Source organism: Pongo abelii, chromosome 15 (assembly GCF_028885655.2).
Source record: "Pongo abelii isolate AG06213 chromosome 15, NHGRI_mPonAbe1-v2.0_pri, whole genome shotgun sequence".
NCBI lineage: Eukaryota > Metazoa > Chordata > Mammalia > Primates > Hominidae > Pongo > Pongo abelii.
In genome coordinates this window covers 25,938,691-25,954,789 of record NC_072000.2, presented here as the reverse complement: position 1 = coordinate 25,954,789, position 16,099 = coordinate 25,938,691, and the positions used below count along the sequence as shown (strand labels likewise).

The window sequence follows — 16,099 nt, the reverse complement described above, 5'->3', positions numbered from 1 at the left end:
ACACTGAGATGTCCTGTGTTTTTCAGGTCTTTAATTTTTGAATGCCGTACTGTACCCAAGGATCTTGCTTTTTTTCACTGTGCATATGCATGATGTGGGACATCCCATATTGGAGACACAGATGACTTATTGAAAGCCCTGCCTAAGACTTAATTAATATCAGTATTTCAAGTAGCTTGCAAGATTGGATTCTGTGGCTATATACTATAGGAATATAGACTTCCTGGTCTTTTTCTTACTGCCTCCAAATATAACCAGATAATCCTCTGTCTGGTTTCTTGGGAGCCACTTGTATCTTACTTTCTTGCAGGAACATTCTAAAGGGTTCCTTCAGAAAACTTGGGAAAGCGTAAGACTAAAGACAAACCACAGCCTGAAGCCCAGGCTGCTGACTTGAGCACAGATGGGAGAATGTTAACAGCCAAGAAATATGAGGTCTTTGGCTCTTTTCCCAGAACTGCCAGGCTAAGACCTTGGCAGAGACTCAACAGGAAACTGAACTCTATTTGCATATCCTTTTACACATGGGAGATTAAAAGCTTCAACCTTGAGTGATCACAGTTTTTGAGAATCATGATGAGGCATTAAAGAAGAGGAGGAGTGTCTCAAGGGAGGTGAGCTGGAGGTGATGCAAGGTAGGTGTGAGGTTAAACACGACTTTCAATCCCCTTTGATTAATCAAGAGTGTATTTCTTTTAGTTCCCTTTTTTTGATTTTATCCTTACTGGGTCACATAAAGGAATCAGCTGCAGGAATCCATATTCCTGTATCTCAGGAATCTTTCAAATTTGATCTCCCATGTCCCATGGCTTGTTAGTGCTGGAGGAAACTTAGAGACAATCTAATGTGAACTCTTTACTGTACAGATGAGAATCTGAGGTGCAAAGAGGTTAACTGATTTGTCTACAGTCACACACAAAGTGAAGAGTAAGAGTTCTGACACCCGAATGAATTTTTTTCTTTCCAGCAGACTGCTAGCTCTTTTTAGCAGGTGGAAGTTTCCTCAGATCTCAGAAAGCTTCTTTCCAATGTGTGATTTGGCGCAGATACCCTGAACTATCTTTCCCCATTAGAACATGCATTTCTGGCAAGACGGTGGCTCTCATTCCCTGGCTTTTCCCCCCAGTTTCCCTAGATCAGGTCCCTATAATTCTTTAGTGGAAGAAGCCAAAGAACTGGAATTAGGCTATTTGTCCTTGGAATTCATTTAGAAAAACTTGGTTTTTCTTGGCCGAGCACTACAGTGAAAACTAACTCCATGTAGACAGCATGGGCTGAATGAGGATGGACAGCTGACTCATCACAGGTCAGTAATTAATATTACAGGTTCCCTTTTAAGGATGGGAGAAGATCTCTATTCCTAAACAGATGCATGAATTAAATGTGTCCTAGAGCATCCATAAAGCTGGGTAAGGCTGCACTTTCCGAAGACTGAGACTCCTTTGTGCAATTCTTATCTCAGACATCTGAACCAAGTTTGTTGGAGAAGGTTTGATGTAAAAAAATTCATTCATGCAGGGTGTGAGGGCTCATGCCTGTAATCCTAGCACTTTGGGGGGCCGAGGCAGGAGCATCACTTGAGCTCAAGGATTTAAGACCAGCCTGAGTAATATAGGAAGACCTTGTCTCTACAAAAAATTAAAAAATGACCCAGGCATGGTGCTGCACACCTGTAGTCCCAGCTACTTAGGAGGCTGAGGTGAGAGGATCACTTCAGCCCGGGAGGTTGAGGCTGCAATGAGCCATGGTCATGCCTCTGCACTCCGACCGGGCCAATAGAGCGAGACCCTGTCTCAAAAAAAAAATTACTCTCCCTGTTACTATTGGTGAAGCTGACATTGACCTGTGTCACCTTCATCTCTGCAAAAGAAGGGCAATGAGGACATCATCTCTTGTTGGGGAGCTAGACCCTCCCAGTGATGGTCTTGCCTTTGGGACCTTCACTATCATTAGTGCAGGGAAAGGATTTAGAGAGGTTGTGTGGGAAGAACATTCCTGATGAGGTATTTTTATAAAAAATGTGCTGATGGGCACTTTAGATTTCTTGGTTTGGAAAAATGCTAGTGGTCATTGGCCATGTTCTCTCCCATTCTAGCTTTTCTGTCTTTTCTGTCTCCTTCTGTCTGGAGTAGAGGGTGAAACCACTCTACTGCAGACCATCGGGTGCTGAAAGGAATGGAGTTAGTATTATTGAGCACCTCTGCTTTGTAGTCACTCAGGTACTTACTAGCAATTATTTAATTTGATCATTATAGTAACTCTATGCAATTATTATCCTTATTTTATGGATGAGAGAGTAGAGGTTTAGAAAAGTTAAAGCAACATTTTTCAAGGTCACAGAACTATTAAGTGAGGGGTTGTGATTCTATTTTTCTCTGATTCCTGAGCCTATGCTTTTTTCACTACTAAAAGAACTTACTTATAAAAACTCATATGTGCCCGGGCACGGTGCCTCACACCTGTAATCACAGCACTTTGGAAGGCCGAGGGAGGTGGATCACCTGAGGTCAGGAGTTCGAGACCAGCCTGGCCAACATGGTGAAACCTCATCTCTACTAAAAACACAAAAAATAGCTAAGCGTGGTCATGCATGCCTGTAATCCCAGCTACTTGGGAGGCTGAGGCAGGAGAATCACTTGAACCCAGGAGGCGGAGGTTGCAGTGAGCCGAGATTGTGCCATTGCACTCCAACCTGGGCAACAAGAGTGATACTCCGTCTCAAGGAAAAAAAAAACAACAAAAACTTATATGCAGTTTATAGCCCAAATTTGTAAACTTGTCCATTTTAAGATAGGTGAAAGGGACTTGCCAAAGTTAGGGGCAATTTGCAATTTATTGTTTTTAAATTTGACACACATTAATATTTTTGTGAGTGATTAAGGCTATTTATTTTTGTATATCGCTTTACCTACCTGGACTGCATTGCCACCTAGAAGATGGCAGGAGGTAGTTGTCTGGAATGTGGAGAACACTTCACTGCCATTTTTCTTTCACTTTGGCATGATCACGTGGTTTACCCTTTCTGTCTTTTCTTAGCCCTTAACTTCTAGGATATTGGAGGAAAGAGACAGAAGTACAGTATATCACTTTACCTGTCTGCACTATATTGTGTAATGTTGGAAAAGTCACTCAGTTTCTTCATTCATCAGTTTCTACGTCTTCAACCAAAGAGGTGGAGCCTGATGATAATTGGTTTCTCATTGCTCTGACACTCTGAGTGTGCATATGTGGGGGTGGACATCCTCCATACAGAAAGCACAATGATGGTTTTGATGCTGAGAAATGGACTAGCTATGAACTCAAAGATTTCACATTGATTCTTACTACAGAGGTGGATTATTGTTATTGTACCAGTTCTCTAATTTCCACGTACAGAGGCAGCTGCACTGGCCTTTGTGGCTTTTTTCTTTGTCCTTATTAATGAACTTGGTGCATAAAACCGTTCTTCATTTCTTTAGAAGACTGAGGCAGTTAATCCTTTATTGACCACTCACGATTATAACACAGGTGTTATGCAAACACAGTGAGGTCTTTATGCCCGAGGAGGCCTTGGCTGTGACAGAGCTTATGACAACACACGCTCAGGCTGTGTCTCCTTGGTACTGTCCCTGGGGCTGCTGACTTTCCTTCTCACTGCTTCTAAGTAAAATTTCTCACTCCTGTCAGGTGGCAGGTAAAGATAGAAACTGACTCTAGGGCCTACCTTAGGCCGTGTGATCCCAGCACACTCAGAGGTCCTGGAGGTTGAATCCCTAAAGCTCAGCTAGGGATGGTAAAGGCACTCCAGCCTTCTCCATAGTGGCGCTCCACAGTCCTCAGGTTTCTCTATGATTGGCTTTTTGGAGAAGCCAGAAAAGAAAAACCAAGAACCCCACTGAGGTGAACACATGATTGATTTCAGCTTCACAATTGAGTGAGACAGTTTTTGGGAGGCACATCAACCTGCAGGTATAGATGAGGCTGCAGATTCTTTTCCGGGGCTGCTAGAGTGGAGTCATCTGGGGATCAGTGAGAGAAATGCATCACCCACTTTGTATTCTTATCTTTATGGTTGGGGAAGAAACACTCACCAGTTCACAGAATGTGGTCACGTGACTAGGGAGCGACTCAAGGCAAAGGGCTCAAAATGCCATACCCCATTTTCCATTTGTCAATAATCAGTGCTGTCGTCTTCCTGTTCATGTTGTAAGTTTTGATCTTTTTAGGACTGCTTCCTTGCCAAACCCTCGCGTCCACTCCCCAACACACTTTGTGCTAATTAATGGCATTTCATCGCTTGGTTTTGAAAAATGAAAGTGTGAACTACTTGTGAAAGAGCTCTTAGCAAGATAAGAAAGTAAAAATGACTCCTTATCTCCCCAACCTACAGAAAAGCTGGTACGATTATGTCTTAAGAATGTGCATGAAAATGTTATTTCTAACAGAGGGAGTCCAGCAAACATCCACACTCCAAATATTGGGCTCCCTGCCTACATGCAGGCCTTTGCTGAAATGTCACCTTCTCATTGTATCCCTTCTTGACAACCTGATTTAAAATTATAATTTCTCCAAGCCTGCTGACAACCCTCTCTCTCTCCCCCCCGTTTTACTCCTCTCCATGGCAATTATCTCCATCTGACATATATTTTACTTATTTTATTTTGTGTTTATTTCCACTGAAATATAAGCTCCTGAGATTCTGAGAGCTGTGCTTCCATTGTGTCTAGAAAAGCGTCTGGCACATACGAGGTACTTAATGAATTGTTACTGAGTGAATGCTGCTCTATTCTATGAAAGCAACTTTAATTTCCAAAAGACTGTAATTTGGAGTTTTTTTTCTTAATAATTTGTTGCCCTAGTAATATATTTAGACTGACATTTCTTTTTCTGAAAGTTATAAATACTCATGCAATTTTGTCCTTAAGCCAGAAAGATAATTTAAACTTTCCCTATTCTCCCATAGGCATGCAGGTCAAAAGAAAACTTATGACTGTTAGATTTGTTATTTAAACATGGAGTTTGATAACCTGGCTTTATTTAAATTAATACAAGCAATTGCATGTTGGCTTGACTTCCTTTGCCCTGTCACTGGGTCTTTTTTCTATCAAGTCGAGTGGCACGCTGTTCCACTGGCTGACTGCTGCCTTGGAGCCTTGGAGCATCCAGGGCACGCCTTCAGAGAATCCCTGCAGTGTTTCATGCACCGGAACGTATGCTGTTACCACTCATAAACGTATGTGTCTGTGGATGTGTAAATTGCTAAAAAGCCCAAAAAGACCCAGTGGATTCTGTATTCTTGAAGAATACCAAAATCATTTGGTGGTGGTGGTGATAAAGTGAGAGGGAGTTAGGAATCACTCCTTTGTTTAGGAAACTGTGTTATTGTGGCTTTTCATTGTGAAATAGCATGCCCCAGCAAGTCTGTTTGGAGAGAAGGTTTGCAAAATTCCTCTGTGAAATAAAACAGAAGTGTTTCGCTTTTTCTTTGACAGCCTCAGACTCAGGGCTGGGGCCCTTGGGACTCAAAAGAGAGAAAAGGTGGAGAAAAGAGAAAGCCTACTATTTTCTTCATTTTGCCCCTGCTAACATCCAACGTACTTAGGAGCCTCGATGTCTGCTCTCCAAGAGTAAGTTATTTGGTGTTCCAGAGTACTCTATAATCAACTCTTCAGAAAATCTTGTTACGGTCAATAGCATTTTTTTAGTGGGTAGATGAGGCTCGGAGAGAACATCTCAGAGGGCAGAGTCCGCACCAGCCTCGTACACCACTGTGTCCCTGGCACCCAGCTCAGTGCAGGGTACGTAGCACTCACTCATATGTATTTCATTCACTCATTCATTTAATACATTTATTGAGTGTCTGTTATGGGCCAAAGTTATTCTAAGTGCTGGAGTTAAAGCAGTGAACAAAACAGACTCAAAACTCATCCCTGCCATCAAGGACCTTGTATTCCAGTGGAGAGCCAGACAACAAAATATAAACTAGTAAAATATGTAGCACGCCAAATAGTGATAAATGCTGTGGAGAAAAATTAAGCAGATATGAGAGATGGTATTTACTGAAAGAATGAATAAAGTGCTCTCACAAAAAAAGAGCTGTATAATCCTATCATTTCAATTAATATTTGAGGGTAATGTGTTGAATTGAAGAGTAGGAAAGGAGCTTTGATTCTGAGTTTGTTCACCTTGTCATTATGGAAAATTTATCACTGAATACGTATTGTTTAAGATACTGCAGTGGACTAAGACCCTAACTGAAGCAGAGACATTTGGTTAGAAATTAATTTCTATTCTTTACACAGTGGCTCCTGCACCTTAATCCACTGCAGTGTTTTCTCGTACCTGTGTGCTCACTTTTGAATGCAGAGAATTGTGGCTGTCAGATCTCGAGCCCCATTGCTGCCTCTGTATAAGTGATAAGTCGATGACAATGGAAGAGACAAACTTGCATACGTTGCTTGACAGCAAAGATATATGTGGGTGGTAAAGTCACCAACTCTATGGACCTGACAGAAACCCAGGGAATTTTTCTAGCTGTCATTATGCCGGCCCTGGACCCCTATGGTTTCCACTCCAGGCAAGCCCCTGAGAAGGAGAGGAAAAGGCAGTGAATCCATGAGCACCCTGAGGATCTAAGGGAGTCCAACAAGAGACTACCTTTGATAAGCATCAGAAGGAGGGAATATGTGGGCCAGTTTCTCAAGTTTCTCATGGTGTACCCTGGGAGAAAAGCTGCTGACCTAGGGGTGGTGCTCAGGAGTGTGAGTGGCAGTGGGATGGGGAGTAGCTGTCTTCCTTCAGTCAGATGAGTGAGCCATCTCTGGAGAACAGCCTGGAAGCCGAAATTGAATTGATGTTTTAAAGCAGGGGAGAGGAGGCAGGGGGAAGGAGTTGAAGATCTCACTTACTATCCTTTCTTCTGGAAACTGGCCAAGGAGTCAAGAGCAATCTTTGCATGAGCAAAGATGACCAGACTTCACATACCTGTTCCCAGCCATCCTTTACTTGAGATGTTGCTATAGGTAAGGTATTTCTTTAGGACATCCCGCAGCTCCCAGCCCAGTACCCCAGCCAGGACAATCAGGCTTCAAGTCAGATCTGGATCCTGGCTCTGCTTCTGTAAGCAAGCTGTCCAGCCTCTCTGAGGCTCAGTATCCTCACTTGCAAAACAGAAAGGATGATCATGACCTCACTGAGTTGTCATAGGATAAGTGAGTCCATACCTGTAAAGTGGCTGCATTTTGTTGGTGCTCAGTAATTTAGTTCACTTTCTTCTTAATTATTCTTCCTTGCAGTTTGCTTTTTCTTATAATAAGTAACATTTATTAAATAGCTACTATATGCTATGCAATTTATTTACTTTCTATAATTGTATATTTTATAACACAGTGAAGGTAGAACTCTTATTATCCGCATTTCACAGATGAAGAGATGCAGATGATTTTAGAAGACGGTGTGAAGCTTGTGTCAGGATCACAAAATTTCAGAGTTAGAAAACACTTGAGAGGTCATTTGGGACCATTGTTCTGTTGTCCCAGTTTTTTGACAGATGGTCACGGAGTGTCAGTTGGAACAGGTTTGGTGGTGAGGGCACAGCCCCTGTTGTCCCTTGGTTCTGATACATCCTGAAGGTGGCCCTCTCTATGGGTCCCCCATCTCCCCAAATTACATGCTGTATCCTCTGGTGCAGCATCAAGAGTCTGAAATCTGTCACCCTTCCTTACTAGCTATGCTACTTTGGGCAAGTATTTTAGGTTTTCTGTGCCTTGGGGTTCTCATTTGTAAAATGAGGACAAGAATGGAAAATAAATACTAAGATTGTTGTGAAGATTAATCATATAACACATGTTAAGTGCTTAGAATGCTGCCTGGCACATAGTAAGCACTCAACAGATATTAGTTATTAATACAGAAGACATATAGTCTTATGGATTTGTCCAGATATTTTTTCCCCTCCTTCTCCTTAGAGACATTCTTCCCAGTCTCTGTTAGAGGGAGTCACGGGGGGTCTTACTAGGAATCCATCTTGCAGGCGTTATAAAACCATGGCTCCACAACTTTGACATCAGCATAATCAGTTTTCCAGATGTCATTCTTTTTCCAAATCATAATTTCAAACTGGGAAAATAATTGTATCCTCTCCATGTTGGAGATGCACTCCACCTTCTTGCCTATCATTTGTTCAAAGAAGGAGAATTGGATCTGAGTGGCAGGCAGTGGGCTTGATGAATTGTGACAGGCCCTCTGTTTAAATACATCTGGGGAAGGCTGGGTCCAAACCCCTTCCAAGATCGTGGAGCTCGGAGTGCTGTATCTGGATGGGGATTTGGGAACCCGATTTTGTCCAAGGGCAGAGCCAATATCCAGGGCCTTGCAGACTGTTCAACCAAAGAAGCTGCCCAATGGGGTGGGGCAGAAAGGTAGAAGGCAGGTTTCAGGCCTATGTTGGGATCATGCATCAGGTCAGAGTGAGTGAGTTTGGGATGAAGAGTAGAGAAGAGAGATTTTCTGAAGGTTTAGAATATAGCTGTTTGGGAAGATAAATGATAAGAGCTCACGGGGGCAGTCATGACTAAAATGCATGGAACAACGACACATTATAACATATATATGAAAGTTCAGGCAGAATCATGAGAGGAGAGAGGATTGGGAAGACCCTTGGTGAAACAGTGAAAAGCTCTGACTGAAACCAAATAGGGTGTGGCAAGCCCTGTCAGCCTCTTTGTACTTCTGTGGAAGACAGGATATTTGACTAGAGGGGTTTGTCGAAGAACATTTTGTGTAGACGTTGCCTGAAGTAGTCCAATGAAGCCTAAAAAATCCATTTTGGGTTTAAACAAATATTTTTACAAGTGTATTGAGGTATACTTGATGTGAAATAAACTGTACACATTTAGAGTGCCTAATCTGATGAATTTGATATGCCTGTACATCTGTGAAACCATCACCGCAATCAAGTCACTGACCATGTCTATCACCACAAGTTATTACGAGGCTATTTAATAAGGTAAGTGATAGATTTTCTACATGAGGACAGAAGGAAGGCTGATTTCTGCCACAGGTTCAGCCTTGGAGTAGAGAGCCCCATCAATCATCTAAATCTGGAAAAACACATTGTTCAAGATAAAAGTGCGGTGTTAAATTGAGCTGTCCAAAGAAGGATAAGGAAGTGCCAGTGGAAGCAATTTTTCAACTTTTTGTTTCTAGCACATGTGGAAGTAAAGAGATAGAGAAGAAAGGGAGAGCAAAACACCATATCCAGCTTGGGCCCAGGAGTGCGAGGCTGCAGTGAGCTATGATCATGCCACTGCACTCTAGCCTGAGGGACACAGCAAGACCCCGTCTCATGAAGAAAACAAAACAAAGCAAAACAAAATATCCAGTCAGTAATCATCAAAACAATAGAGCATGCTAGAGATGGAGCCTTTCCTTCCATGTTGGGCAAAATGACAGGTAGTGTACATATTTGATCTGAAGGAGGGAGAGGAGCCTCCCCTCATTTCCAGTCCTTTTCCTCTAGAACATGTAAATTCAGAGGCATGTGGCTGGGGAAAAACTGGATGTCACCCATAGTTGTAAATTGTAAGGTGCCTCCTTAATCTATGCTATACTCTAAGCACTGTGGCTCTGTGGTCACACCTTTTATGAGCCTCCAAGAAAACTGTCACAGTAGATGCTACAATTCATTCCTTTGGCTCCATCTCTCCTCTCTTCTGTCCCACTGGGGGCTGCCTATCTGAGCACCATGGGAGGGCATGGGCAAGCTGAGTGGCTGAGCCTGAAAGAAAGGTAGGAATGCTAGCTTTCTCTGGTCCCTATTTCCTAAATTATTTATTCAAGAGAAAATCATGATCTTGTTGGAACTGCTGCTCTACATGGATGGCAATGTTTTTTTTTTTTTTTTTTTTTTTTTTTGAGATGGACTCTTGCTCTGTTGCCCAGGCTGGAGTGTAGTGGCGCGATCTGGGCTCACTGCAAGCTCCGCCTCCCATGTTCACGCCATTCTCCTGCCTCAGTCTCCCGAGTAGCTGGGACTACAGGCGCCGCCACCACGCCTAGCTAATTTTTTTTTGTATTTTTAGTAGAGACGGAGTTTCACCGTGTTAACCAGGATGGTCTCAATCTCCTGACCTCGTGATCCACCTGCCTTGGCCTCCCAAAGTGCTGGGATTACAGGCGTGAGCCACTGCGCCTGGTCAGTGGTTTTTGAACTGCTCAGAAGTAGAGCTGCAGAAGGGTGGATGTCACAGGCACAGTAGTAAGACCCTTCATCTCTCTCTGATGGTGCAAGGATCTTAAGTACAGCCAGGTCCTTTGCAGTATCAATGTCACCTTGGAAATTGTCCTTAAAACCAGGGCCATAGATGCCCTTTTCTCGGTATATGAAAGTCATTGTGTTACCTTGGGTCTTCCTGTACCAGTTGATATAGTAGTTACTGATCGCTCCTCCTTTCATGGAGCACCTGAGGGTGGCAGGGACCCCCATTGACACAGTCACTGTTTGGTGTTCAGGCACCAACTCAATGGCTGACATGACTCCTGAAAGAAAAGACACAAGAGAGGGGCTCAGTGAGGGCTGGGGGCTGAGGTCATTGAGTAAGGAGCACGGTCCATGAGGACAAGGTCCTGGGAGCCTTGATGTTTCTTTGCTGCTGAGTCTTGCTTGGCCGAAGTTCTGGGGTCTGCCTTACCTGCCCAGAAGAGGGAGAGATGGATGAGGGAGGAGATCCTCTGCATGGCTCACTCAGGGGCAGCTCTGCCTCTCAACCACCTTCTGCCTGGTCCCTCCTCTGAACCAACACACTTGTGAAACACTTGTGACTGAGGAAGTCAGTCCCTATCAGCAGCTGTTTCATTCCCCAGAGAAGTCTAGGTGATCACAAGAGGCTTGCAGGGTCTGCTGCCTGCTAATGGGATGACAGTGCCACCTTCAAGACCGATAGTATGGTTCAGGTAAGTTAGGCCAACTGAGAGGAGATTAAGGCATCTTATTTAATTGATGACAAGGTTTCTGCTTCCTGCCCTAGACGTTAAATTTGATATTGTTGTTCCAGTTTCAGGTTAGATGTACATGTTAGACACTATGTGGTGATGTTAATAGTTAATACCAAGAAGAATTATTGACATTTACAGCTGTAATCAAAAGAACCACAAAATGAGGAGATCAGTAGTATGTGCACAGAGACTCTGAAGATGTTGTAATGATCGTTGTGTTCACTGCAAACTCCCTCTAGGCAAAGTTGGATAAGGGTGATTTACCCATGTGTTAAAGAGCAATCCAATGAAACATTGTCTTCCAAATGTGAGCCAGTTTCCTGATCTTTATTGAGCTCATCTATCTTCTTTTCTGAAGGGTTCTTAGGTTACCTGTGTTAAATTACACAAAGCAAAATATTGTAAAAAACTTAGAAACCACCACTACATCCCAACTTATGATGGGCTAAATTTACATGGACTTCAAAAGAGGGGAGGTTAGGATTTTTGGGACCTCCACTTTTGAGTTTAAAGGTCAGTCTTTGAAATTTTGAAATCAAACGGGTAAATTAATAATGAGAACTAGAGAGTGCAGCAGAAGCTGGGAAGAGGGTCACTTGGTAAGCAAAACGGCAAGAGCAAAGGTGGCATTCCATATTGGAGGGTGGATGCAGGACTTACATTCCCAGGTTAGTGGAGGAGAGACTCACCTAAGCTTTCTTAAGTTCCCCAGTGTGACTAGGAACAGACTGCCCTGAAAAAAATTCAGATACGAGCAGCTCAAGTTTCTTGACCCCATAGTAGTTGTTCTCCCCACCCATCTCTGCCTCACCTCACTTTGCACAACTGCCCATCCTGCCTACTGCTCTTGGAGGACTGTTAGCAAGTACTCAAAGTGGTCACATTCTTTGATGTTATACATTATATCATCAGCAACCCTGTCCCCCAGCAGAACATAATGCTGTCTGCTGTCTATAGCTCTTTGAAAGTTGCCAAGGTCAATCTGTTTGGACTTAAATACTTGACCTTTTTCTATTGGGCTCCCTAGTTCTCGGCACATCCTATAAAACCTAGTCATTCTTACTACATGCCAGGCCCTGAGGATTCAGGGTCTGCCACTGATGAATGGCAGACACGGTCTTTTCTTTCATGGAGCTTATGTTCCAGCATGAAAGCCAGTCATCACTTCATAATCTGCATAATGTATCCCTCCATTGCAGCTATAAGTATTCTGCAGAAGCTTATACTTCTGCTATGGGAGCATATTACAGAGGCCAGGTTTGGTCAGGAGGTCAGGGAACGCTTCCTGAAGAGGAAGTGGCATTGCAGTTGAGACTGAGTCTGTCTGCCTCTGCACATCCACTCTACTTCTTACTCTAACAGCCTGACCTTAACTGGCAGCATCCACCGGCTCTCCATTCCATTTGGTTTGGCCAATGGAGACACCTTCAGGAGACTGGAGGGAAGGAGGAGAGTGCCTTCCTCCACTGGAAGCTATTAACTCCTCTTCCACAGCTGCAGGTTTCAGTAAAGGCTCCTCCCCTACACGCTTCAGGCCTGGTATGGCAGCGGTTCTTTGTAGCCAGCCCTGGGTGTTTCACCACCTTCTTTTTGGTTTCCCATAACCCTTCTGTATTAATTTCCTATAGCTGCCTTAACAAAGTACCACAAACTGGGTGGTTAAAACAATATAAATGTATTGTCTCACAGTTCTGGAAGCTGGAAGTTTGAAATCAAGGTGTCAGCAGGGCCATGCGCCCTCTGAAACCTGTAGGGGAATCCTTCCTCACCTCTTCCTAGATTTTGGTGGTTTGCTGAAACTCTGATGGTCTTTGGCTTGGCTTGCACCTGCATCACTCCAGTCTCCGCCTGCACTGTCTTGTGGTTTTCTCTCCTTGCGTGTCTTTGTCTTCACTTGGCTGTCATACAGAATGCCAGTTATATTGCATTAGGGGCCCACCATACTCCAGTATGAACTCATTTAAGTTAACTGTATCTGCAGTGACCCTATTTCCAAATAAGGTCACCTTCTAAGGTACCGAGAGTTAAGACTTCAACATATCTTTCCTTGGAGGGCACAGTTCAATCCCTAACACCTGTCCACAGCTTTGTAAAAGTCCCTTTAACTAAACTCTCTCTAATCACCCCGAGAGTGCCCTGTCTCCTGCTGGGACTGTGCCTGAAACAGGTATGGGGCATGGGTAGGGAAATAACGTTCTAAGTAACAAATGAGGACATGTATTTAAAAAGTCTTGAGGCAGAAAGAAGTATAGAGGGCTTAAAACTGTATTAATATCAAAAGAGCTGTTAGCAGGGCTCAAATACACCTGTCTTTCTAGATAATTATTGTTGAACTATCTCAAATTATTCGGGAAGTCATTTTGAAAAGTCCCAAGTATGTGTATTATATTTATGACTGTGATTTATATCATCCACCGGTTAGAGGGAATTTTAAGAATTTATTGTTAATGGCCAAAAACAACCTTCCTCTAGGCCTTACTAAGAGAGAGAGCTGGCGTGAACAATAAATCAAAGGCAGAGGTAGAAGACAGTACAGGAGAGGACAGGTGATGATGTGGTGGGAGCTTGGGGCAGAGTGTGGCTAGTGCTTCACCAGGTCAGGAGCAGTCAGCTTGGCCTGGGCCTGTGGCAGGACAAGATGGAACTTCAGCAAAAACACAGCCTGTCTCGGGGTGCCCAGGTGGAAGGCAGAAACATCCACCAGGGCTCTGCCCTCGGACCCAACCCTCCTCTGGCCCTGTGCAGGCTGTGTTCTTTGTGCTCAGTCATTCCTTCGTGTCAAGGCCAGCAATTAGGCCACAGCTTCCTTGGTCCTGCCAAGGGGATGTCTTTCCCTTCATGTGATTTCTAGGAAAAACTAATTTTTTTATACTCCGTAAAATGGGAGAAGATAACTCATAGGATTTCTGTGAGAAATAAATGAAATTATACTTGTAAACACTTGGCTTATTGCCTAATGATGTTAATTTTCTCCTCGTCATACAAATAATAATACCTGAGACTTGAATAGTTAGTAGGAGAGGCAAGAGTGTTTTTGGGGGCTTTATCCATTCTCCCCCATAATCTCCACCTCTCCAGAATGGAATGTTTCCCATTCTTTGGTGTCTTTCCCAATCTTATGTGCTATGAAAATACAGCCTAAAGGCAAGTTCCTGAGGCATCTTCCAACCAGGTTGCTGTCCTTAGCCTCTCCCCTGCAGAAAGTCGGAAGCTGCTATTGCATATTGTGTTGTATGATTTGTAAATGCTGCCTCACGCGTGTGATTTAGTTTGTTCTTATCTCTGGTGTAATCCCCCAAAAGCACCCGTTGAACCCATACTGGTCTTCAAAAATTCTTATTGAAGTGAAATGATTTCTTTTGCCCACAGGATGTCTGATCTGAAAGCATGTTGTGGTCTGCTACACACAAGAGCAAAAGAAGAGCAGGAAGGAGCTCAGTGCCAAGACCATAGCCACAGGAAGAAAACCAGCTCTTAGGGCTGCAGCTCTAAAGACAGGCCAGGTCATTACAGGAACGTCTGCTCCCTTAGCCTTGCCAGACAGAGGAGGTTAAGAAAGGAACTGCTGACCCTGATATGCAAACTGCCACGAGTGTTTCCTGCCTTTCTATCAGCGTCAGATGGCTAGCAATGGATGGCTGTAAGGTTGATGTAATTAATATTTTATTTTCAGGGCCACGGTGCTGGTTGGGTGCACCAGACAAATCAACCAACAGATTAAAGAGCGATGGAGAAAGCTGCGTTTTGGGCCTCATTGGGAACAGAACGGAAGAGTTGAGGGTGGAAGAGACCTCAGCAAGTCTTCTGATCCATGTTTCAACCTTCATTTCCCCATACCTCAAGGAGAGAGTTGCTTTTCCTGTTCTTCAAACGAGTTCCTTGAATTCACACTCTAGTTCTTTGAATTTGCACAGACTGTTGAGGAACAGGCGGCAGGGTCACCCTACCTCTGCTCAGACAAGCCTGGAAAAGAAAAATTTTACATAGAAGACTGGGCTGGAAGAGGCCTGGGAACTTGGGGATTCCGACTTCCACGCTGCCCACTGTAGCTCTCAAGAGGCAGCTATGCTGCAGTGCAGACCACTGAATTCAGATTCAGGAATCTGGGTTTACATCTCACTCCTCCTCTTACTTGCAAGTCACTTACCACACCAGGCCTCGGTTTCCTGGACAATAAAATGAGGATAACGTTGCCCCATGTGGTTGTTGGTGGTCATGAAATTATGCACACGAGCACGCCCTGTAATCTAAGTTAGACCTGCACTAACCTAGATTAGCTGACCAGGGTGGAAGGTGGGAGAGGCAGGCTTCAGTGTGTGACTTACCTAGAGGCCAAGGGGAGTCACCATGGATAGGGCAGCACTTGTTAGTCTCCTGCTCTCGCAATGTGGCTCTGAGAATCTCCAGGAAGAATTGGCTGGTTGAATTCTCAACTCTACCAAGAAAGGTGTGCTGGAGACCAGGGCCATAGACGTCTCCTTGTTGATGTACAAAAATCAGGAAGCCATCTCGGGTCCTCTTTACCAGCACATAGTGTAATTATTCATCTTCTTCCTTGTCAGTTGGCACTGGAAAATTTTGCTTCTTCTAAAAGGAACAAATGTCTCCAGCTCTTGTTGCTCCAACAAGGTGTCTGGCTTGATTCCTAAAGTAAATAAATAAATAAACAAATAGATTGATAGAGAATAAATACATTAAGGTAAAAGGAAGACAGAGAAATTAAAAAGCCACATCAGAGTATCAAGGACTGGGATATCAGTGTGGGGACCACCCTCCTTTTCAGTATTCCCACAAACTCTCCTGGGACAACTTCATCAGAGGAGTCATTCATTCATTCATTCATTCATTCATTCATTCATGCATCTATTTGGCAAGCGTCCTCTGACTTGTATGGTGTTCTCAGTGCTGGGCTGGCTCTGTGGGGAGGACAGTGATTTGGTCTCCCAGGGGCTTGCCAGACCCAGGGAACTACAGGGCCTGTGGTTCTGAGGCTCCAGGGCTGCTCTCAGCTGAGCTGTAAGAGGACACGAGGGCAGATCTCCCCCAAAGCTTCCCTGGAGGACTGAAGCATTCTGCTTCTGGGACAGTCTCTTGGCCCTTTCTTCCACATCTCAACCTTCAGTGT

At 43.9% G+C, this 16,099-nt stretch overlaps 1 long non-coding RNA gene and 2 gene segments (V, D, J or C); 1 reads left to right on the top strand and 2 right to left on the bottom strand.

Moving 5' to 3' along the window:
- The window catches only part of LOC103892320 (T cell receptor delta constant-like), a 45,390-nt gene extending 34,875 nt beyond the window's left edge, over nt 1-10,515 (bottom strand). Inside the window, 2 exon segments of the C gene segment in view lie at nt 4,022-4,029; nt 10,192-10,515. Coding sequence covers nt 4,022-4,029; nt 10,192-10,513 — 330 coding nt within the window.
- The window catches only part of LOC100439230 (T cell receptor alpha chain constant-like), a 361,622-nt gene that overhangs the window by 119,858 nt on the left and 225,665 nt on the right, over nt 1-16,099 (bottom strand).
- Nucleotides 548-15,647, top strand: LOC112128721 (uncharacterized). Its single transcript, XR_002911196.2, has 3 exons — nt 548-635; nt 5,472-5,606; nt 14,344-15,647. It is a non-coding gene; the product is annotated as an uncharacterized LOC112128721 (long non-coding RNA).